Source organism: Manacus candei, unplaced genomic scaffold, assembly GCF_025592945.1.
Source record: "Manacus candei isolate 608988 ecotype Guabito, Panama unplaced genomic scaffold, ASM2559294v1 h1tg000049l, whole genome shotgun sequence".
NCBI lineage: Eukaryota > Metazoa > Chordata > Aves > Passeriformes > Pipridae > Manacus > Manacus candei.
Genome location: NW_026138097.1, coordinates 10,959,258 through 10,984,575, shown reverse-complemented (window position 1 = coordinate 10,984,575; position 25,318 = coordinate 10,959,258). Strand labels below are relative to the sequence as shown.

Here is a 25,318-nt window from a genome sequence, read left to right as displayed (position 1 = left end):
AACCCATTTCTATTTTTTTATCAACCTTTTTACAGAATTTAAATCCTTAATAATCTGTGTTTCTAATTCAATAGAATCAGGATAAGCAGGGCATTTTATTTACCTTTTAGTATTGTCTTGCATCCTTTCTCCCAGTTGCAGAAAGAACTGGAATCTTGTATCAGCTGCATCCAGACTGGTATGTATTATCAGGAAAACAGCTCACATTTCTTCTCTGTTGAGGACTGTATTGAGTTGTTAAGAGATTTAAACAAAGAATTTAAAGGATGTCAAGTTCATTCCCAGTCCATCTGTGCAATTCCAAAGTGGCATAAACAGAAGTATGCTATCCCTTTGTAAGTTTCAGTAGAATTTACACTATTAAAAAAAAGTTTATACTTGGGATTTGCTCATCTTAAAGACACTTCCTGACCCACATAATTAAAAATGGCTAGTATATTTACATTAAAATCAAAAGGCAGTTCAAATATTTGTAAAATATCAATCTGAAAATCCAACAAAACTTAAAACAAGTAACTTCCTGCTCTTAAGCATGACTTGGAAGTTTTTGATGTTTTTTAATTGCAAATGAAAAAGTGTTCTTTCTGCTAAGACAGTTCAGAGAAAAACAAACAGCAAAGAACCAAACCAAACCAAGATCAGCCTCACAGAAGAGGTTGATCAAACTCTTATCCTGGTGCAAGGACATACATTTCACCAGTATTATCTTCCAAGCAGAGAAGCCAATAGTTTCTAGCAGATGAGATGAAGACAAACAACCTTGTTTATATACAGGTCTGGGTTTTTTTTTTTACTATACATGTAAGCAAATATAAGATCAAAATTGATTTATATTTTTGTGAAAGTCATTTATTGAATACAAAAAATCCCCGTTACATTCAGCCTTATTATAAATGATTACACAAAGAAATTCAGAACTCTGTGAAGATGAACAGTCTAACTGGCTGAACAATTTCAGAATTTAGATCATTTATGAACCCTTATTTCTCAACTGTACAATAACAAAATTCAGAAAAATACACTTTGTCTTTCCAGCAATACTAGTCAGAGGGAGTCTGTGCTCGTGGTGTTAATGGCAGCCCACATTTCGACAACTATTAGTTTCATGATTTTAAGTGTAGGACTTCCCATATTAGCAACAAGGTGTAGAGGAGAGAAAACCTAAACAATAAAAACTTATGCAATGAGTTCACTTCGATCCTAAAAGCTGCCAGCCAAAGTTCAAGACTGCAGGCTTAAAAGTACCATTGTCCATGTTGAGGCACCAAGGCTCAGGTTCAGAAAAGCCTTCCCATACAGAGGAGAGGTTAACCACGCATATATACATCAGCGCTGTCTGATTTGGAAGCCCCATTGTGGATTTCCAAAGCTGTCAAGCCTCCCAGCTGTACATTTCGGATGACCCAGCATCTCAGAAGTGAGTACCAAGTCAAGATGCTAATGTAGAAGATTTTTTGCGAAGTGAACTTTAGAAATTTTCCTGTCAGCTTTGGAGGGATTTTATTTATTACATCCAAGACACTGAAACAATGTCTGTAGGCTTTGTACAAAGTTAAACTACAGGTATAAAATTACAGTTTAGTTTCTGTACAAGGTAAGATGGGACAAACATGGTGAAACCTCGGCTCATTTGTAACGTCATGAAACTTCTGCATACCACTTTCCATCAACGCCTCACTGCTGAACATTGACATTTCATGTCACAAACTCAAAGACAACAAGATTAAAAAATTGATTTGCACAAAGAAACTTAAAATAACTTTATATACACAACAAAAAGCCTTTTGAAAGTACAAAAATAACATCTATATGCCAATTAGTTACCACGCTTTCATAGTTCTCTCAATGCCTACACATGCAAGACTGTAATCTATATTCAGAATAATTCTGCACCTGTAGAATGTATCAGAATATAAGAGATTAACATGTGATTAACTCTTGTTATTTTCAGAATGAATATGTATTCAGAATATCTTTGCAACCAATACTGCAATATTCCAGTCTCTGCATGTAAACATGTAGATAAGCAGCTTTCATCTTACTTGATTTTAAAGTCTCCTGCAAGCTAGTAATCCACGCTAAAAAGCTATGATGGCTTCTAATGAATCTAGTTGTACAACGCAATTCAAAATGTACAAAACTATAAAAAAGGGAACATTTACTGCCATGCATGAAACTTAAGTATGTTCAATTAAAAATTGCATCAAATGCAGTTCTGTTTAAAAAGAAAAAAAAGGTACACAAAGCAATTTACATTAACACTCTTAACATTAGATCAGCAGAATTAGCTCTGACTAAATACCGTGAGGGTAAGACACATTCTTTTTGCTGGTGCCTATCAGATCTTCAAATCCATGGGAACATTAAACCAGGAATCTTCATTGCCCACAGTCAAATCAGATCATGAGATCAACTGAAAAGAGAAGTGTATTAGTGTAGAAGTGTATTAGTTTCCTCCTTTCTCTCAATCCAATTACATACAACCTCTCCTTTTGTATCAAACTATCAAGAAAACACACTCTGCTATCACAAAAAACCCAAGAACATCCCTACAGCAGACAAATTGCTCTCTCATGATAGTGACACATGTATACACATCCCATGGACATCCCATATGGCTATCTAGATAGCCATATATCAACATCTACAAATGAACCCATAGGAAAAAGAAAAAGTTACTTTATTAACTTCTCTAAGCGAGCCTCACTTTTACAGTTCCATTTTTAGTTTTAGGGCAAGCAAAAGTAAGCACATTTTTTTTTTACAAATTACCAACCACAGGTTGGACAGTAAACCCTGTGTCATGAATGCAATAGATAATGCCTAATCTTCAGCAAAGCAAACTCAAAGGTAAGAGCAGTATAACTGTACTTACCAGGAGCACAGACAGAGAGAAAAGCTATCTGTCCCTTTTGCCTTAACTTACAGGTCTGCAGAGCCTGTACAACCTCCTGCATTGTTATGTATGAATGTATGTGGCTGGTGCATGAATTAAGAGTGCATTTTGCAACCAAGATTGTAATTTAAAGGAAACTCATAGCTTTCAGAGTAATAGTTATCAAAAATTATGATACTTTAATTTTAGTTCTGCTTACCAAAAAATTCACAAGAGTAGTAGTAGCATGCTAAGAAAATAGAGTATGAAGCAATTGTGATTTTTAAAGAGGGATACAAAAGTTGGGAAAAAGTTTGGGAAAAAACCACCCCAAAACCAAAAATCAAAGGTTTAGGTTTTAGCAGAGCACTAAACTTCCCATATTATACAGGAGGCTATTAAAATTAGTGTAACAAGATGCCAGGCCAGTTGCTAATAGGCTGAATTAAAAAAACCCAACCCAGAACGTTTTCTAAATGATAAAGTCTTTACCTCTTTGACTGTTTTTTTAATGAAGTCTTTTCTGTCAGATAAATCATAACTAGGATATTTTTCATAGACCTAAAAAAAAGTAAAAACAAAAAACAAACCTCAAATTACTTTCATTCAATGCATTGTATGAATAGAAGGAGCTTAAATGAAATTAGGGCAAAAACTGATGTGTGTACTTCTAGTATTACAACAGCCAAAATACCCTCTGTTAGCTATGGAAAGAGACAGGTTTATTTTCCTGTCCTTATTTTGACCACATAAATATTTAAATACATGTATTGTTTTATATTTGGTCACTGACTAAACTGGTACTGTAATTTTTCACACCAACAAACTGAAATGCCTAGCTTGCCATGTCACACAAGTAAGAATTCTCTGAGCTTTGTTTTAAGTGCTCTCTAAGTAGTCAGATATCCCTACATTAGTGTGGGAAGCTAAACAGTAAATAAAAAATAAGTAAGCCTTGGGATCTGATAATAAGTAGAATTGTTATCCTTTCAAGAGACTAACAGAATAGTCAGCATATTTGAGTGCTATTCTACAGCTATTCTTTGGTTAACAGGATGCTAGAGGACTAAACGAACAAAAAACAGATGCCAACACAGGGCATTTCATTACACTATACCAAATTTCAGACTTCTAGAATTACTATAAACACGACAAAAAGTTTGTACAGAATATAAACATGCAATTTTCTCATAAGAATAATTTCTGGTTTAACTTTCTCAAGACTACTTCTTGGTACCAGGAAACCCAAACATGTGAGCTAACTAACTGACTGCAGAAAATATCAAGGTAAATGCATTTTCTCTGTTTTGGTCACTTTTCCCACCTTTCCCTTCTCTGGCCACATGGTTCCTACCTGTCCTGGCAAATAATGGATTTCTTGCTGAACTGATCCAACTCACTAACTCAGCTGAGAACTATTCAGTTTTTGCTGACAGATGGCAGCTGAACAGTCTCAAAGAGGACATACGAAGAATGAGAGCAAGGTGGGCAGCAGAAACGTACAGAGAGCAGGACACAGCCCTCCCCTGTAGACAGCAGCAAGCTGCTCCACTGTCTCAACATTTTCACTGAGAAATGTGGCAGTTGTTTTGGAGGTAATACTGCTACTTTCCATGTAGCTAATTTTTCTTTGGATATTTCCTTTCTAAAGTTTGTATCATGTTGTATACCTTAAGATTAAAGCTCTCATTGTAGCTGTTAGCAATTAAGTAAATCAATGCAAAACTACTTAGTTTCTGAGCCATGATGCAGAATACAAGCCTCCATCTGAAATTATAATAAAAGTCAGTTCACAAACAATACACTGCCTAAAGACAGACTGAAAAATCATATTTGCTTACCTCCTTGCAAATTTGTTTCATTGTGACCTCCTCCAAGTTTGCATTGGCCAACAAGTTCTTGACAGTTTCCTTCACTTCTTCATCTGTGGGTGGTTTCTTCAGTTTTTTAATTAAAGGTTCATCATCTGAACTATCTTCAGACTCGCTTTCTAAATATGAAGAACAATTGGAATTGTAATAGAAGGTTTTCAATTTCTCTGCTTTCTTCCATCAAAACAGAAGCCATCAGAACTTTCCACAAGCTTCTGATGCAGATGTTCTCCCTTGCAACAGACATCTTGCCAGATCATCCATTTAAAAACAAAGTTAATGCTATCAGTACTTCAGTACTACATTTGTTTACGAATTTGCATAGTCGTTGATAAACTATCAGTTTACAGATCAATAAGTACTCTAAAAAGTATGGGATTGATAAATTTAATCTATCAAACAAAAAAAAGCTTATTACAACAATTCTAATTGATGTATTATGGTCCTAAAAAAATAAAAAGTACTTATTTGCTTTAAAAAGGAGTTTGGATTTCTTTTCCCCCCCCAACAGTGTTGTGCATTACACAATTTTGTAATGCTGTATTACTGAACATGCTATTAGAAACACCATGAGAACAGAAGAAGAGAACTTCATAAATGAAGTTAAGCAAAAGGTCACAGGATATTCCTACAGTCTTTTCCAGCAGAAAAAGAATTAGACTGAATGGCTCCAACATCCACTCAGTTTCTCTACTGCCAACAGGACAAAATTCAGAGCAAATGCCAAACAAACTCGATAATGAGCTTACAGAAAGACTTACTTAACATTTTGATTTTTGTACTGCAAGCATACACTCAAAACAGAAATGCAGGAGGAATAAATAAGAAATTACGAATATATTGCATAACTTATATGAAAAACACATAGGTAGCATTTGTGAATAAATATACATATACTGATGACAAAATAAGGTGTATACAAAACACAGAGAGCCATATTCAGCAGTCAAACTGAAAATACACTGATGTCAGTACAGGCCAGTTTACTCTGCTGAGAAACAAAGCTATGAAAGAAATTTAGCATAATTCTTTGCCTAACAGCCTTTTCTCAATACCCTGACAAGAAGGGTAATTAATCTGAACTGATGCTTGTGCTATGTCATATATATGCCAATGCTGGCATTAAATGAAGTATGTTTGCAGTATGGATATACACTGCATCAATAACTCATACTACAATTGTGACAGAGACTTGGCTGCTATTTCATGGACGGTCAGACAATTTAAGGTGGGAATGTACCCCTAGAGGTCATCTGGTTTAAACCTTTACTTGGAACAGGCCCAACTCAGAACTGGTTGCTCAGGGCCCTGCCAGGTTGAGTTCCACAGCTCCTCCAGGCCCCATTTCTGTGTGTGACCACCCTCAAGGTGGTGAAGTTTTTCGTCCCCTAACAAATAACTGCAGTTTCCCTGGTGGCAGCTTGTGTCTCCTGTCCTCTCACTGTGCACCTCCCAGAAGAGCCTGGCCCTGCCTTCCCCATACTCTCCCATTTGGTAGTTGCACCCTGCAGTACGATCGCCCTTCATGGATCTCTTTTTCAGGCTGAACAAGCCCAGCTCTCTCTGCCTTCCCTCCTCTATCCTGTGCTCCAGCCCCCTCGTCATCTTGGTGGCCCTCCACTGGACTCACTCCACAGTGTCCATGCCTGCCTTGCCCCAGGGAGCCCAAAGCTGGACACAGTGCTGCCAAGTTGGGCTCACTAAGTGCTGTACAGGGCCAACAGTCCCTTCTCTCAGCCTGTTGGCTCCACACTTGCTCAAGGAGCCCCGAGTGCTGTCAGTGTTCCTTATCAGAAGGGCACACTGCTGAACTGGGCTCAACTCATTGTCTGCGAGGACCATCTGCCCCTGCCCAGGTCCTTTTCTGCAAAACTGCTTAGGAGGACACCACTGTCCCTACAGACACTGCTATGGAATCTTTATAGAGCTGCTAAGAAACTCGATGTTTGTGTAACTTCAGTGCATATTGTGAGATATGAGAAAATCAGCAGCAAGGGGATACATGGAGAAACCATATCTCTGTTAAAAAAACCACATCAAGCTGCTGAACCAAAGACACACAGTACAGAGGATTGGCTAGCAGGACAAGGGCATATGGATATAGCTAAAGCTATGGACGAGCTGTTAGAGTATAGAACACAGCTTGTCTAGGTCGATGAGAAAATCTGAGATACCAAGGCCATGGCAAGGCTACAATGTCTTTGTACGTGCTAGTTGGCTGGTAAACAGGACGTTGTGATTAGCAAAACAAAAGCAACTGAGAGCCACCTGTGTAAACAAAAGAAGGGAGTAAAGGCGGAATCAACATTTAAGCAAGAACCAATAATGAGCTTAGCTTTTGCAATATGTATGAGCTAATTATAAAGCATATATTAAGCTGTTAGCAGTGATCAATAAACGAAGCTTGCTGATTCTCATATTGAGCGTCTCTCTCTTCCCTCCTCACGACAACACAGAGTGGGATATACACCACTGGATCAATTACAAGATTTGGATGAAGCCACCATAGAGGCCCCAACAGAATTTTGTCACCCAGCAGAATGGAGATCTCGGCTGATACTTTCAGTTTATATGCAAATAAAAACTATATACATATGTACACAGCAGAAATTACATGAAGTATACCCAAACCAAGAACTTTTTTTTAATTAACGTTTCAAGGAAAGAAACATCAAGTAGCAAGCCAACAATTCACCAAAATCCATTTTCTTTTCACAATTAGGTGCAAAAGTTTCCTTTCCAATAAGCATGACCGTTAAACTACAAGACAAGGTATGATGAAAGATTTAGAGCATTTACCTTTTCTAGAACTGTTCTGATTTTTCTTAGTGGTGCTGCTGTCTGCCTTCTTGACATTCGCACTCTTCACAGCTTTCTTGGTTTTGGAAGTCACCTTTTTAGATTTTTCTCTTTTAGATGCTTTTCTAGGGGGCTGTGAAGAAAAAAAATGAGAAAATTCAAATGATGGTTTTTATTCATACCTCTTTTCCACAAAGGAAAATTGTCCACTCTGAGTGCAGTTTACTCCAGCCACTCCATGCCTAAGATTACTACAGAGCTGATGCAGAAAAGCAAATATACTGCCTACACCCTTCCACCTGTAGTATATTAAAAGCTGTCATAACCCTAAAAAATGCTGCAATCTTAAAGCTGTACACAGACATTTTCCATTTCACTGTGTCCTATATTCAAACTAATTTGACAGACCAGTGTTTTTGTCATAATTAAGCTTTTACTCGATGCATGTCGACTTCAGCTTCTAAAGACTTCAGTCCATTCAGCTATTGCCTCACAGACATATCTAACCCCTACCTTCAGAAAGAAAGCAAAGATGACCCACTTATATCAACGGGGTTTACTGTTAGGCCTTTTTGTTTGTCAGAATTTTGTTTGGGGGTTTGGGATTTTTTTTTTCTTTAACTAACTGAATTCTTGAAGAATTTTCTAAAAGGCAACTCCTGCCTCTGAAGCAGACATTCCTCTCCTCACAGCAGAAACACTGTCTTCTGGAAGAGATGAAGAAATATGTCAACTTTTAGTATTTCAACCCTCTTTCAATTTTCCATTTATGGGTAAAGAAAAGCGCACACTAAGAATTAAATTTGTTTCATGGAGACATAGGGCATTTCCTTGAACTATCTTTTTACATTAAAACGAACACATATTAAAATACCCCTGGCAAAACAAACTGTTAAAGTTACATAAAGGGCCTTCCAACAAAAGATTTTTGTTACTATTTTCTATAGCTCAGAGTATTGACTTAACAGCCTGTCACACTTCATCAGAACAGACAGAATGTAACCCAAGTAAATAGTGGTCTTCTTACATTACAGCCAAAGCTTACATAAAACTTTTCTTGGACACCAACAGTTGACTAATTGCTACTTGTTGCAGGAGTCTGATTAAGGTTGGAAAGACAGTTTAAGTCAAAATGCAGGTTAAAATGGAGCCTGTAACTTCTTTTAATGTCTTTTTTCCCAGGCTTCAGGCATTTGGACAGTAACTCAGCTGCAGACTGGTACTGGTCCTCCACATTTTGTGTCTATGCTGTGAATAACTACTGGGTTGAAAGGGAATGCATGGGGTTCCTCTAATTTCTGATTAGGAACAGAACACCTCTCCTACAAGGAGAAGCTGAGAGAATTGGGGTTGTTCAGACTGGAAGAGAGAAGGCTCCAGGGAGACCTTACAGCAGCCTTCAAGTACCTAAAGCAGATCTGTAAGAAAGATAGGGACAGACTTTTTAGAAAGGCCTTTTGCAGCAGGACAAGGGGTAACAGTTTTAAACAGAAGGAGGAACAATTTGTATTAGATATAAGGAAAAAATTTTTTATGATGAGTATGATGAAACACTGGAACAAGCTGCCCAGACAGGTAGTGGATGCCCCATGCCTGGATATATTCCAGGCCAGGTTCCACGGGGCTCTGAGCAATCTGATTCAGTTGATGATGTCCCTGCTCATTGCAGAAGGACTGGACTAGATGACCTTTAAAGGTCCCTTCCAACCCAAACTATTCCATGATTTGATGTTTTTCTCCCAGTACACAAAAAGCTTCAAAGAAAACAGAAAATACAGTGAGATGAGAACACTTCAGAGATTGCAGGGATGTTTCTAAGGCTGATTACTATGTTGCTTACTTTATCTTTGTGATCTAAAACATAGACGCTGAAAAGAGGTTAGGAAATAAAATCCAGGAGAAATATGGAACTATGATCCAAACCAAATGCAGTCAGGTAGGTCAGGGACACCGACTGAATTCAAAATATCAAATCTGAATTCCCAGGTAGCAAAAAAAGGAAAAAGATAGATAGACAGACAGACAGAAACGACAGACAGATGGTACCCGATGTGACAGACAGAGGGAGAGACATTGGAAATTTTTATGAAATTATAGAAGAGTCATGACAAGATGATACAAGCAACTCAATCAACTATTGTAGAAATCCTGGCTGCCTCAGAAGGGCACATAGTGAACGGTTTTATAAGGTGCATACACACCATGAATCAGAACCTTTTTCCTTTATCTAACTGATTCTCTAACTTCAACACACTAAGAAATTATGAAAACCTCTTATAAATTGCAGATGTGTTCTCTTTTCTTTCAAACCATTCATTCAGTTAAATATCACTTACTCCCCAACTCTGCATGTTCCAAGAATTACCAACTGATAACAACAACATAATGACAAATGTTTTAAGCCCTGTGTTAAAAAACAAACAAAACTCCTCGTTACCTCATCTTCACTTTCTTTTTCTTCTGAAGAGTCATCCTTTTCCTTCTTTTCATCTTCTTCACTACTGGATTCATCTGACAAGATCTCAGGGCACTTGGTGCGTTTTGCTTTTCTTGTTGTTCCAGAGCTACTGCGCTCTTTTTTGCCACCTTTGCTTGGTGTTTTTTTTGACTTTGGCAATGGCTGAGAGACAAGAGATGAGCGTCATCCAAGTAGGAATTCAAAAGTGAATTTCAAAAATATAAATTCTTTCAACTCACATGAAAGAATGGCAAACAAATATAAAGGTCTCTTAACAAAACCCAGGACTATTTTATGTACTACACTTAAGCCACAACATTTTGCAGTAAGCAGACATTCACTATGGAGATGGAGCTGCGCAAAAAGAAATTTCAGTTCTAAGCTAAGTGTACCCCTTCTCTAAGCATACAGATCTTCAAAGGCTGTTAGGGAAGGGAAGCAAGAAAGGTAAAAGGTTCCTTCTAGATTGTTCTATCTGTGTGCTCCCAACCCATAAAAGCAAGCTTTTACTTCCGGTAACAAATCAGCTGACAACTCAGAAGATTTAAAGGCAGGAATTCTGCCATGTCTTATGACAAACTGCATTTTGCTGTCACTCAGTACCTGTGTCCCTAAAGCAGCATGGAGACTCCTTATTCACATCGCTTACCAGTGTTTGCTGGGAATAAATTTAATTTTCTAAGCAACAAAGCAACTATTTAAGTATTACTTTTAGATTAAAAACTGAAAGTCCAAGAAGATTAACAACAGAATTTAGTAGTCTTGGCAGCTGAATCTAGTGCACTAGCATATACTGGCTAAATCAAGTTTTCCTAGCCTTGCAAAAAATTCCATTTATGATGTCCAAATGTAGCATACGCAGGTAACATCTGTCAGTTTATTTTCCTGTCCTTTCATATCATGTCTATTCTACTCCATTCACTCACAGAGCAGAAGCTACTTAGGGTATTTAGGGCTGGATATCTTAATTAGCTTCACGTGTTGACCTCATACACTTCTGTGTGCTGTGTATAATGGGTACATCTGCATGTAAATATACAGTCCCCACCCCATTATGGATGCCTGCAGAAGCAGAGCTACTCTCTTTCAAGAAGACATTCCCACTTCAGTAACTCAGAGCGGTAATTGTATCACCACTACTAACTGGCAAATAACAATAGAGACAGATACATTTCCATCGGAACAGAGCTATAAAAGCAAGCGTAACAACCTGCATCTCACCTTGCCTGAAGATTTTGGATGCATTAGGAAGTTTAATATTCTGGTTACGAGCTCACTATTAACTCCTGATCTTTCTAAGTCAAGAACTTCGCAGATACTTTTCAACATTGCATTTCTAAATCTGGGGGAAAAAAAAGAGAAAAGAAAAAAAGATTCAGTATCACATCCTAAACAGTCAACATTTGACTGCTAGAAGCTGCTGTCTGGTTTGTGTCTGCAACCTGAAAATATATATACACAGTTAACTACACTTCCAGTCTTATTTATAGTTAAGCAAAGAATCACCACCATGTTATATAAGGCCAAATAAAAAAAAGAATTCTCAAATCCATATGTCTGTAAAATAGGATATAAAACACAATGTTATAAAATCTTAGTGGAGAAAAAAAGTACCTTCTGTAGAATCTCTCCTAATCTACTATAATGGGAAAAAAATCAATTCTAGAAAATAAATCCAGTGTGTACAATACTGGAACTTAAAGGGGGCAGGGAGTCTCCCTTTATTTTCTCTGGTTCCTTATCCCCTTACAGAGGTATCTGATGAAGACAGAACATTAAGAGAAACTCTGATATCCACCCCTTTTACTCCAAAAGAATCTTTCTTAATTTTAATGCTTTGAAGGTAGATCTGCAGGTAATAGCAATTATAGTGAACTATTAAGATGCAGTTCAAGTGTGGAATAAAGAAGCGCACACAAGTTTTGAGTCAGTAACTTCCACAGCAAGTAGTTTTGACTTAACAAAATCCAAGAACTCTAACCCACACAGCACCTCAACACTCATTCTTTGTAATTTATAACCTGAATGGTAAGATTCTGTAAAATAAATGTTGACCTTTGTTCATCTTGTTCAATGCTGTTAAAGTACAACGAGATGCAAGTGTACAGTGTGGGCAGAAATCAACCACACAGTCAGAACAAATTAACAGACTAATCAGCAGTGTTCCACATGCAGATACGAACAGCAGCAGCATTTAGCAAAGCAATGCAAGCACACAGGGCTTGATATACCTTGATATAAGAGTGACAATGCAACCAGGTTTCAGAATATTTGCTGAAGGGTAACAAAGCTAAACTAGCAGTTGTTTCATATGGAAAATATGGGAAAAAAAGTGCGAAATTATTTTGTGACCTTGTGTAGTTAAGGGGAATTATCTAATTATCCATCATCCAATTAAGCCAGCAGGAAACAGTCAAAACTCCCATCAGGAGACAGAGTTTGTCTTGTAGATTCCTATGTATTTGACAAACCCTACTCTTGGAAAACTGCATATATAAGGAAGAAAAATTTGCAAATTCCAAATTCTGGAAGCCTTCCTACTATTAACAAAGAGGCATTAAGAAAAAAAGCATTTTAAAATCAAATGTACAGATTGTAGACTTGTAAATTTGTAAACATTGTAAATGTAAGCATTTGTAAATTTGTAACACTGTATATGTTTTATTAGTTCTTTCATGTTTTACAAGGGCATTTTTAACCCCTTTCAATCCAGTCAAAACTAGGTTATAGTAGTTTCTCCTGTTAATGGAGAAGCAGCTTACAAAGGGAGACAGTAAAACAGAAAAAAAAAAGTTTCTTAGACTAGTTGCTACAGCAATTCTAATATGTTTAATATATAAGAAGCAGAAATGGCTTTGATTCTGAAAGAGGAAGGTTTTGATGCATAGAACGATGCAAGTTTGTACCATGAATGGAGTACAATGTATTCACAAGACTATGCTTGCCCTGCGGAAATAATGTTTTCCTCTCACTTGGCAGAAGAATGCTAGTTAGCATGCAATAGCTAAAGCCAGGAATGTGGGAATTGTTGAATTAAATGTTCACTAGTTAATACATTTCAAGCTGTCTTAAGAGACCGGTTTGTGTGATTAAAATGAACTCAGAAAAAAATCGTAGAGTCACTCAATTTAATCTTAAGTAAAATTCTGGAAAAAAAAAAAGAGTGTATAGTATTAGTCAAGCTATGTTAAGTATCAAAAGAGATCTTTACTTTTTTAACATTTCTTCCTTCTTTTTGTATTGGTCACTTCCTTTTTCAAACGGGAACCCACTGAACTGACCCACATTCTTCTTTAGGGATGCAACCTAGAACAGAACACACAGATTACTTTCCATTGCACAAAGTTAACAAATGTAATTAAATGAAATCTTTTAAACTTTTCATACATGAAAAATCTCTTCTAGCATTTAGCTTTCTGTTGACAAAAAGTTACATAGTTACAACTTACATGGACTATGCCTTTAATTATCTCATGACAGACAAACTACAATGACTGACTCTATGTGATCTTGGTACTTTTAATTACTTTTAATAACTCACTAGATAAAGTCACCTGCCATTTCAGGCTTGTTCAGAATGTACTGCATGATTATTTACAGGTTTGGAAAACTTCGATCATATGAAGCCTGTTGCATGCTTTTAATCATGTAATTTGTTATAAAATAGTGAATTTTATTTTTTTATTCTCTAATTTGCTTACTAGCTTTTCTGAAGTCTTGCATAGGACCATTTTTGAACCTTTTATTTAGCAGGACCAGTTTTTGTATTTACACCCAATTTACAACTTCTACCATTACACCTGATGTCTGAACCGGACTGAACTTTAATTGCAACAGCCTTTATAATGGGAAAATTGCTCCTATCAAGATTCCAAACATATTTAAGTTCTTTGTTTTCACTTCATCTCCTTTTACCAAATAAAAGACATTAAAGAATAACCCCAAATCCTTCAATTTTCTGAGGTCTTTTTAACACTACCAAGAATAATTTGAACTCACTTCCAGTACTCCTACAAATTTTGTTCCTGCTGTTTCTCCATGAGTTTATAATTTTACCAAAGCTGAGCTCCTTTTCCAAAGAGCTTTGCCCAGCACCTTGAGAAAATTTGCAGATTCACTATGTTTGCAGTATTGGTATGTTGTATTAAAAATGTTAATTACAATCCAAAGCACATACAAGTATTTACATAGAAGACAAGATCTAACCTTTGCTATATTACACAGCACTCTGAGTTCCCAAACGCATGCTGATTAAATATAGTTTTGAATGAAACCATACTGATATATTCTTTTTCTGAATACTTGAGGCAACAAGTCTTTCTTTGCCATTTAAACAAGCACTGCATTTGAAGCAGTGATCTGAGATATTACAGCTAGCATGCATCTGTACTAGTACTTTTCAGTTTCTGGGTTCTGGGCTAGCTGTTCAAGTCTTCAAAATACACAAAGATATTAAAAACAAATTCCAATAATTATAGTAAATATATACAAATATTGAAATTTAATCTGCCTTAATTTCATTGTATTCATTTTACCTCCATTAGCAAGGTAAATGGGTCATATTTACTCTGAAATTTAAGGCACAACCACTGATACATAAAGGGCTCCAAGAAAGATTTGCTATTATATTTTCTTTAAGTTTCATCCTTAAACACAAAAGGGGCCATATCCATTTTTAAGTAATATTTTAATTCTCTTACATAAATGTGACAAAAAACACTATTAGGATTTTATATATAATGTAATTTTACATTCTACTGTTTTGTGCTATTAAAAGGAGAAAATGACTACATAAGCAGCAATGTACTAAACTCACTAACAGTTTTCAAATACAAAAGAAATAGAAGTACTAAGAAAGTACTAAGAAAAAGCTACAATGAGCAGAATAACTATGTGGAATATTTTGACTGTCATCTGCATGTCAGCAGCTTTTAGCATGTGAACCACAAATTATTTCCGACTCGACCCTATAAGATAAACCATCCCCATTAAAAAAAGTAAAATTTTTTAAAAATCTGCATTTGAACAGACTTACAATAGCACCTTGCCATAGGACTTTTACAGGAAGAGTAGTTTATAGGAGTTAAAAAAATTATGGGCTTACTTAACTGGTCCTGCAATATTAATTTTTTAAGTTTGTAATAAATGATTGATGTGTAAATGTAAAAAACTACACTACAAACATTTTCACTATTCATGAGAATTAACAGATACACAAGATTGAAGTTCTTACAGTGCCTGGCCTATTGTAGAGGAGTTTGTGCAGGTTCCTTAGTTCATCTGTCTTCTTTTTGCTCAGAAAGAACTGTATCCTTTCAATTTCACACAGTTTTTGTCCTTTTCCTGAAACAATTAAAATCAACTATGTTATGCATTACATTCATATCTACCTATGTGTTTATAACTTTAAGTATCTGTTTTTTAAGGAAGCAAAGATGTTACTTCATAATAGAATGAGATATTTTATTAGGTCAAACATTAAGCAGGCCTCTTCCTATCACTTAGTCATCCTGACAGGCTCTTTACCTTCCTTACTTGATAGTACCTAGATCAGGGTACAAGGACTTGGCATTTCTTTCTATTCTAGCTGCTCCTGCTTTTGTTGTTGTTGGTGAGGTACTAAAAGTACTTACCTATTCTAAGTAAGTTTAAATATCATGTAACTTTTACAGTTTAAATTGATGCCACAAAATAAAAGAGGCTTTTCATATAATTATAGTAGCCTAATTATTTTAAAATGGATCATGACTCTTAAGGTAGGTCTCATCTACAACAGATTAATAATTTGATCTTTTTAGAAGTTTCATTATCATTCCCAACACCCACCATTCTTATGCGAGAGGTCAAGCTTACCTGGTGTAATTGTAAAAGGTTCCTTCTGCAATGAGGACACTTGCATGGTCAGTCGGTCAACCTTCTTCTTCTCCCTTTTTCCTTCAACGATGAGACTCTTCTCTGCAAAAGACAAGCTTCCTTAAAACACTATTTTTCATTGCATGAGCAGATTTGACTGTAGAGACAGGCAACACGACACTGAATCTTTGAAATGACAAACCAAAAATGGATGAGGATATAAGCAAGTGCTATGACGCTTTCAGACCTTGGCTAATAAATCAACGTGATTCTATGGAGCCACATATACATAACTAAAAGTCTCTAGTTCTTAACCACAATCCTGTATCCAGCGTAAGGTATGTGCAAGACAAGACTAGGTATTTCCTAAAAGGAAATTCACCCCATTGGAAGTGGGGGTGAATTTCCCTCACATCCACCCAAATGGAGGATACAGCATTTTCAGAAACCCATCGTTCTCTCCCTTCATGGCCTTTTTGAGGTACAGAAGTGACACTGCTTGCACAGTCTCCTTCTTGGACGGTGCACAGCTCCACACATAGCACTCCTGAGAAGAATAATGCCACCAGATGGGCAAAAGGAGAGTCCAGGATGCCTGCAGACAAATTCTTTTCCCACTACTGGACTGGAAGAACCACAGATATCAGTAGGAGAGGCAGAAGCACAAGTGCAGAGGGACTGTACATGTCTGTACTGTGAAGCACTTCATGGCACAATATGAGTGTCACAAATACTACAAGAATATTATTCCCAGTAATTCTGGTACTGCTTACTAATGAATATGTTTAGTATACATTGCACATCATTACCTCAATGATACCACTTTAGGAGAAACACCTAAAGCTTTGCCTAAACATTTCATCCTAAAATATTTCACCTCAAATCAAACTATCCTTAGCACTAAACAGATGGGTTGCCCTGGCTTTAACATCTGAAAGCAGCTTCAAACCCGTATGAACACAATCAAAACTGGTATGTGTCTGCCAAAAACAAAGCAAAACATACTTGTGTGTACAAAAGAAAAATTGTTACTAAAAATCTAATTCTGATTACTCTATTATTTTCCAAACAGCATAATCTGTTTTCTCTCCACTACCTTTCCTAGAGACAAACTTGTTCTCTTTCAAGAATCCAAGACCATCAGTGACTTGATTTTCACTGTGCCATACTGCAGCTCTATTTCCATGAATGCTTTCATTTGCAAAACAGATGCCTGGAGACTTCACAATGGAAATTAACATTTTTGCACAGTAGTTCCTTCATCATGTTTTGTACTCCTTGACTACCCTCTTCAATTACACACCACAACACAATACCTGCTTTGCTCACCTTCTCATATTGCCACAATTTTTACCGATAAAACTGGTCTAATGAAATTTCTGCCTCTCCAATACAATGACATTTTGGTACCCAGAAAATTAATAACTGTAGTTAAGCAAAGACATCTGTATTGTTTCCAAAAGTACTGCGCATTCACAAGCTTCTCTTTTGCAAACATGGATCACTTCAGTGTTACTGGCAAAAAATAATTTGATAAAGGATACTACCTCCTATAATGATTGAAAAATTTACAGAACTACAAAACAACCCTAGTGTAGAAATCCAGGATGCTGGCAATTCCTTCAATCTTTCTTGAGATAAATCAGCATCACCGTTTCTAGTGTTTCCTGCTACAGTCTACTGGGAAGTTATTAAGACCCATGAGACAGGTGTACCATGGAATCTCCTCAATAATTGTACAATTAGCCAAGATCACAGGAGACTGCATTCAGCAGCTTGGCTTTTAATAAAGGAGAACTTATTCAATGGAAAAACAATCACCCTTTTCTTCTTCCTCCTCCTCTTCTTCCTCTTCTTCATCTTCATCACTTTCCTCAGCTTTGTTTTCAGTTTCAGGTTGTTTCTCATCCGTTTTTTCTGGTGACATCGTATCTTCTTTTGAGGAATCAACAGAAGACATGGTGTATTGTTCTGTAAAAAGCAGTCAGGTAAACCATCACCAATATAGCAATATACATGAAAAATACAGGAATCTTGCTTTTTAAAATAATCTCCTTGTGCAGTAGAAACAATGTACTATGATTGTTCACGTTCTCTTATCACTAAAATGTTCTGCATACACACAATACAGAAAATTTTTCAGGAGAAGTTGCCGTCTATTCTGCAACTAGTCCAGTTAAGAACACTCTAAAAGGTTATAATTTTTTTTCGCACACAAGCTGTTTGTGAAGCACTCGGAAACACCCACTCAAAGCAGCTGATACTGTTATCTATTAAAAACTGCAGTGTTTTAAGATATCACTATTTTAGTGCACCCTGCACTTGTTCCTGATTAACTGTGCATGCAAGTTTCCTAGTAACTTAAACAGGTTACATATTTACATGCGAAATGGGAACTGAAAAGTGATAAAAAAAAGAAAGTTGCAAGCAATACAGAAAAGAATTAACACTGCATTCATAATTCAGACAGCTGCTGCATCTTAGGGCATGAAAATGCTTTTTGGTTTTAATTTGTAGATCTATAACAGAAAATAATAAATGCTTCATACTTAACATACTTAAGAGTCTTTTCTTAGCATTTTAAGTGACTTAAATGTTAACTTTAAAATATCTTAATTTTGCATGTACCATTGCCATGCTAAGAGAAAATATCTATCCAGTAAAGGAAGATAATCATATGATTCATTTTAGAAAAACTCCGGTTTTCAAAATTTTTCACTGTTTAGGTCTGGAACAAAATACACAAATGATGCCGTAAGCACTTGTGGAAAAGTATCACACAATTAAGCATTTTCGTCTGATATTAAAGCCAATATTATCTGCAAGAGGTCAGGTTCAATAAATAACATTTAAATCAACTGCTTATATGCAGTACTAGCAGGTGGCAGAGAGCAGCAGTGCTCCAAGTGACAGAAAGTGCAAGTTAATATTTATTACCAATATTAAGGGGAAAAGTAGTTTCCTGCTCTTTGCTAAATCACTGGGGGAAAGAAACCCCATTCAAGGTATTACTACCAATATTTCATTTGACACATAGAAATCTTTTGACGGCATTACAGTCTGAATTTTACTTGAAGGCACGAGTGTAAAAGCATGGGAAGCACTACAAGCCGTTTTTCCCTCCCCTTTCAACGGGAGCAGCGGGGGAATAGAAAAGTTAAGAGACTTTCCAGCTTTTTATCAACTGAGTTCATAAGGACGGCTTGCTCAGAGAAAACGGGCTCTGGGATCCACCTTTAGGAAGACTCAACTCGGGGATACTTTTGGCCGGGAGAGGGTCCCTCACCCTCGCCTGGGGCTTTTCAGACGGGGACTCGCCACCTGTACCCCCTTTCCCGACCTGCGATCTGGAGGCCAGGGAGAAGCGCAAGCTGTGGGCAGCGCCCGGCGGCCAAGGCTCCATCGCCTCCCCGATCGGGACCGCTCCGCCCGCTCCCGCCGCAGGACAGCGCAGCGCCCAGGAGACATCCCGGGCGGGGGCCGGGCCGGGAGGTGGCCGCGGCGACCAACGCCCCGCACACACGGCGCGTCCCCAGGGCGGGACGGGAGCCCGGCGGCGCGGCGGCCGCGTTCCACTGCCCCTCGTCACAACCCGTCCCCGCCCGGCCCGGGCGCGGCGAGGCGGGACCGCTCTCGGGCGCCGTTACGGCCATGGCGGCGGGACCCACCTCGGATCGAGCCGCGGCTCCCGGCTCCTTCCTCGGGCGCGGATGCGGCGGCGGCGGCGGCGGCAGCAGCAGCAGGAGGCGGCAGCTCCTGGCGGACGGGGCGGGTCCGGGCACAGCGACACACACACGCACCCCCGCCGCGGCGCAGCCCCGCGGCCGCCGGGCACTCTCTCCCTCTCCTTCCCTCGCTCCCTCCCTCCCGGAATCAACAAGGTTTTCAAAATGGCGGGTTCTCGGGCGGCGCGGAGGAAGCGGGAAGGCGGCGGCCAATCAGCGCGCGCGGCCCGGCCGGCGCGGGCAGGGCCGGGGAGGGCTCGGGAGGGCGCGCGTGACGGCGCGCCCGCCCGCGCTGACGTCAGGTCGCGTGCGGCGCCCGGACCGCCCCCCCGCTGAGGGAGTGGGGGAACGTTGTGTTTTGGCTTTTAAAACGACCACCGTCTGTGATTACACCGGCTTTAGAAAAGGCTGTAAAGTAAGGAATCTGCACCTCTCTTGCCTAAATTAGGCTGTGATTAATATGCACTCCCCAGACTTTCTTTCTGTACGCAGGATAACATTTCCTAACACCTCTGGAACAGGTTGCCCAGAGAAACTGTGGATACCCCATCCCTGGGAGTGCTCCAGGCCAGTTTGGACAGGGCTCTGGGCAACCTGGTCTAGTGGAAGGTGTCCCTGCCCGCGGCAGGAGCGTTGGAACTAGGCGATGTTTAAGGTCCCTTCCAACCCAAACCATTACGTGATTTTAAGTATTTTGTACTATTTGTGTCACACATATTTCCTAGTTTTACCACCCGTTCTACATTACTACGCTTTACGCACGCCGAAGTTTAACAATTCACAGGAGCGTGACATTCCCGCCGCTCGCTCCCTTTTCCCTCCGCCGCGGCTCCGCCCCGCGGGGGCTGGTGCAGAGCTCCCGTTCCCCACCGCGCATCCCGTGCATGGGATCCCGGCCGCATCCCTGCGGTCCTGCCCGGGCGGGATGAAGGAAGGGCTGGGCGGTCCCGCCGGGCTTTAACGGCCGGGGCGGGCTCAGGGGCTGCGGCCAACGGCGGGAACGGCCTCCGAAACAGGGGCTGAGGGGTGAGCTCTGCTTATTCCTGCAAAATGTAGGAGCCGCGGCAGGCCCCGAGGGAGCCGAGGCCCAGTTCCACTCCTACTGTACCCCGAGTTTAAGACTTAAGACCCAATCTTCGAACCTGAGAGGAGGCCAGGCTGGGCTCACATGCCTGCAGCAGTGCTGATAATTTGTCCCAAAGCTGTGTTGTACCGTCAGCAGGTTCTTGGCTGGTGTGAAGAGCTCTAGGTATGTGGCTCTTACTTTGGCAGGGATCAGGTAAAGGGGTAGTGAAAGAGAAGAAGTGGAAAGAGTGTCACGCTCCTGGGAATTTTTAATCTTAGAAGAGAGTAAAGCATAGTCCTGTAGAATTGGTAGTAAAACTAGAAAATATGTGTGACATAAATACTACAAAATACTTAGAATCATGGAATCATAGAATGACTTGGGACGCAAGGGGCCATAAAAGTCTTCTAGTTCCAACACTCCCACCTGTAAGCAGGGCCACCTTCCACTAAACCAGGTTGCTCAAAGCCCCATCCAACCTGGCCTTGAACACTTCCCAAGGATCCGCGACTTCTCTGGGCAACCAGTTCCAGAGGTATTAGGAAATACTACAATTCTTATACTGTGTAAAAAAGAAATGTCTGGGGAGCATATATTAATCACCACCCAATTTAGGCAAGAGAGATGCAGATTCCTTATTTTAAAGCTATTTTAAGGCTGGTGCAATCACAGATGGTGGTCGTTTTAAAAGGAAAATGCAAATTATTTGCCAACAATACATAATTAAAGAAGCTTCTTGTTAACACACAATAAGGAGACAAAAATATAATTGAGCCATGGGCTACACAAATGGCAGAACACAGATGTTTGAATACAACACACTATTTCCCATAAGATGAATAGGTTTGAATTAGTTCAGAATCATGACAGAAGACATCCAAAGGCTGTGCTTCAGGTTGTGATGATAAATTAGACTGTCATTTTGTAAAGAGGGATGTATTTACCTAGTGGAGATGCTTTACCTAGTTGTATTACCTATGTTAATATTCTACACATTAGACTAGTATCTGCATCTTGAGGAGAAATAGAAGATAATGGTTTTGTTGATCCTTTTAATGAAGGCATACCACATTAGTAGCAGACAGACCCTCAAACATAGACTGAATCCATTATTTTAGAAACTGGTATATTCCATACAAGTAAATTTCATTTTGTCACAGGTTTCTTCTGGCAGAACTTCAACAGCTGTGGTAACTAACTTCCGAGTTTGGTTTTTGAAACCTTCTCTGCCTTTCATAGTATCTTTATGATTTACAAGTTTATGGAGTAGTTTCAGTAGGCTGTCAACAGTTTAATAATTGATTGTTGCGTCTCCCAGACAAGACTGAGACAATATGGATCAAAAAGACTTTCGGAAAAAATCAGCAAAGCTAGAATTTGAGAGAAGGAGGGGACCAATTTGAAAAAAAAAATAGGTATGTTTCAAAGGAAATCACTAAATTCAAGGAAACAAATTCAAACTGGTTTATCTTCTCACTTTGACTATGAGTAAGAATGCTCATTCTCAATATACTGCTTTGGGGTGCTTCATTGTATCAACACCTATATTTCTGCCTTCTCTTCTCCCGGTCATGAAGTTAACTTAATGATACAATCTCACCTGCGAGGTGAAAGACCTGGATGAGACAATTATATTGGTATAAAATGTTAACATTATCTAAAGTGCTTAGACAGTGTAGTGAAGGGTTCTAAATGCAACTTAAAAACCTTGGTCCTGGAAGAAGGACAAATTGCAAAGGGTTAAGTCATTCTAAGAGGTTCTTAAATGTTCATGCAAGAGCTGCTTCCTACAGCCTGCTCTTCTTATTCCATCACAGAGAGGCTGCTCTTCGACTGCCAGAATCCTAATGTTAAGGACACTCACAGTTTTGGCAGCTAGCTCCATCTGGAAACACCAGTTCCATAAAACACAGTTATCCTGGAGGAACTTAGGGCTCACTTTTAGATATCAAAGGGTATGTTTCTTAGACATCATAGCTCAGTAGAATTAAATGTTGAAAATGGTTTGAAGGTGCTGTAAAAAGAAGCAGCTGGCATGTTTGAAGATACATTACAAGCTTGTATTGTATACTGGAGTGCACCAGGCAGTGCAGTTTTAAATGCGGTTACCAGCCACTATTAACTAATATAAACAGCTCTTTTCAGTTAGTTCAAAGCAGCTTGTATTAGCAAGCAATGTTTATTGGCTCTTGGTGTAGAGCTTACTACAGTCTATGAGAAGGTTTTGGAAACAGATGTGTAGGCTTTCCAGAGCATACAAAGTACCCCAGGTTTGCATTTGTTTCCAAAGTGACTGGTTACTGCAGTGTCCCACCATCAGTGCAGAAAACAGCAGATCTGCTGTGGGCAAAACTACAGAAAAAGTCATCTGTGGGTTGCAGAGAAAGTGTCCTTCATGAAAGTAAATACTAAGTACCTCTCATTAGGAATTTCATCCACAGAGTAAAATACCAGAACAACACATGATGGGATGCTACTTTCAAGTAACGTAGGTAGTGTTGTTTTGTGTTCTTGTATGAGTCTTATAAATATGTATCTATGCACTCCAGTTTCTCTGTAACAGTCATGCGACAACATGTTTCGTAGAAATGTCAAACTACCTAGTCTATGAAATACTGAGAAAAGTCCTGTGTAAATGCCATGTACATCTTTATTAACACTAGAAGCAGAATGTGGCTTTTGAATCTAAGGGTTATTTAATTGCTACTGAAAGCAGGAATCTAAATATGAACTGATAAACGAGCTAATTAATACAATTTACAAGACAAGAGAAACTTGAAAACTGAGTAGTATGCAGTTAAGTTATGGTGTGATAAATAACATAAGCTGAGTATCTCCAAGTGTTCCACTGCATCTTTGTGGTTTTACATCTGTTGACTGATAAGAGCAACTGATTAGTGAAATGTTTCCTAAGAGTGTCCTGCTCACTTCTGAAATCCTGCATTCATTCCCCTTTTCATATCCTGTCTAAGTGTTTCAGCATTAGCAGACTATTGCATCATCCACACTTGTCATTCTGTCTTACCCCTAAGAAGCTTAAAAAGTTATCCCTATAAATACAAATACTCTCAAACATGAAATGTGTAATTGATATGAATCAATCTAAACAGTTTCACTTCGTTTTGGAAATCCCTATATGTGCCATGATTCAGTATAAGTATATGCAAAATTCAACAAAATTGTAAAGTAATAAAAAACATCAGAGATAAATAACGAATCAAAACAATATATAAAGTTACGTTTTCCATCTGTGTGTGAATGACAACGCTGTTGTGTTGTCAGACTGAGCTCCATCTTGGGATTTCTGTTAACCTTCTACTTACCATGAAGTCAAATCTTACTCTGCATGGTTTGAGAATTACAGCTTTCTTTGATTGGTAACACCTACAACTGTATGTTCAGTCAAAGCACTCATGTCTGTTACGCATTTTATGAAATGCTTAGATCTAGTGCTGGCTAGATCTAGTATTTAGATCTCCAGGAAGAGCCTGGGAACTCTGCACAGATGACTGTAGCTCCCGCAGGCAACAGCCCTGTAAAACGCTCCTGCATCCCTCTGCTGACACCGAGGAGCGGGATGGTAAAAGCGCTCTCCCCTCGGGGTTTCACATGCTTGTCTCTACGGAGAACTGTTCGCAGGATTGTTTCTGTAGCGAAGTACGGCAAGGACAGAATCTAACCTGTGGTGAATGTTCACTCCTGGCCTCCCGCTACCTTGGGAGAGCTTTGCAATGAATAGTGCGCGTATGTGCCAGTGAGCTATGCAAACGTTATGTAACTCACACTTCAGAAAAAGAAACACTGTCAATTCATTTACGCCTTAAAGGTTCGAGTCTGTGAATTTCTGCTTGACAGGTCTATAGGTTTTGGAACAGTCTGTCATGTACGATTACACATTTTTAAACCCATTGTAAATGGAAAACATTGACGGGGTATCGCTACCTTCTACTAGGGAGAGTTTGTACTTAGAACATCATCCAGCTGGGCTACAAAGCTTGATGAATTCCACACGCGTTGCGTGTAGGTAGCAACAACCTCTGTTTCAAAAGCCCCACCGAAGAACCGAAGACTAGGAAAAGGAGAATACTGTCGCTTTCTAATAATTGAAGGTGATCTTGGCATAAGTTGACGTCCTGGCATGATATAATTCGACATTTTCCAGAACACAAGAGGCTTTTTTTTTTTTTTTTTTTTTAACCGAGGGAGAACCTCCCCCCGCAGCCGCCCGGTAGCCGTGGGACCCACTCGGCACGGAGCCCTTCCGCCGCCGCTCTCGGGACGTGGAAGATGAATTTGCCCTTTGTGGGAGGCGGCGGCAGCGCCGCCTGCAGCTGGACGCCAGGGACCGCCGGCGGCGGCGGCCTCGGCGCACGGAACAGCCCCGGTCCCTCCGCTCCCCGCCCGCGGCGGCCGCGCAGGGGGTGCCGGCGGCCCTCGCGGCCGGAGGCAGATGCGCGACGGGGAGGGAGAAGAGCAGCGAGGGAAGGAGGACGCGGACGTGTGGACGGGAGGCTCGGAGCAGCTCCCCGGCAGCCTTCCCGCGGGATACCGCCCCCGCAGTCCCGCTCGACCCGCAACCGGGAGGACATCGCCGCCAGGCAAAGGTAAGGAGCGGCGTTCGGCGGCGCCTGCCCCGCACTCCCCGTCCCGAGAGGCCGCTCGCGTTTCCCC

The 25,318-nt window shown here is 39.6% G+C and overlaps 2 protein-coding genes across 5 annotated transcripts in view; one reads left to right on the top strand and one right to left on the bottom strand.

The window, feature by feature from the left end:
* Positions 1 to 823: 823 nt before the first annotated feature.
* Positions 824 to 25,318, bottom strand: part of DEK (DEK proto-oncogene) — a 623,200-nt gene continuing 598,705 nt past the window's right edge. Inside the window, exons 2-12 of the mRNA XM_051799263.1 lie at positions 19,525 to 19,579; positions 17,678 to 17,827; positions 15,857 to 15,958; positions 15,237 to 15,346; positions 13,215 to 13,309; positions 11,225 to 11,345; positions 9,983 to 10,165; positions 7,546 to 7,678; positions 4,717 to 4,865; positions 3,368 to 3,436; positions 824 to 2,413 (exon numbers count right to left, since the gene is read on the bottom strand). Of these exons, the coding sequence (XP_051655223.1) occupies positions 2,402 to 2,413; positions 3,368 to 3,436; positions 4,717 to 4,865; positions 7,546 to 7,678; positions 9,983 to 10,165; positions 11,225 to 11,345; positions 13,215 to 13,309; positions 15,237 to 15,346; positions 15,857 to 15,958; positions 17,678 to 17,816 (1,113 nt within the window). The 5' untranslated portion in view covers positions 17,817 to 17,827; positions 19,525 to 19,579 and the 3' untranslated portion in view covers positions 824 to 2,401. The remainder of the gene's footprint in view (positions 2,414 to 3,367; positions 3,437 to 4,716; positions 4,866 to 7,545; positions 7,679 to 9,982; positions 10,166 to 11,224; positions 11,346 to 13,214; positions 13,310 to 15,236; positions 15,347 to 15,856; positions 15,959 to 17,677; positions 17,828 to 19,524; positions 19,580 to 25,318) is intronic.
* RNF144B (ring finger protein 144B) overlaps positions 20,757 to 25,318 on the top strand; it is a 107,058-nt gene continuing 102,496 nt past the window's right edge. For 3 of the 4 annotated variants that reach the window (XM_051799250.1, XM_051799248.1, XM_051799249.1), the window contains exon 1: positions 20,757 to 20,830. The gene's annotated coding sequence lies outside the window, so the exon portion shown is untranslated. Of the gene's footprint in view, positions 20,831 to 25,126; positions 25,252 to 25,318 lie in introns of those variants that run through there. The other variant, XM_051799247.1, reaches the window with a different exon arrangement.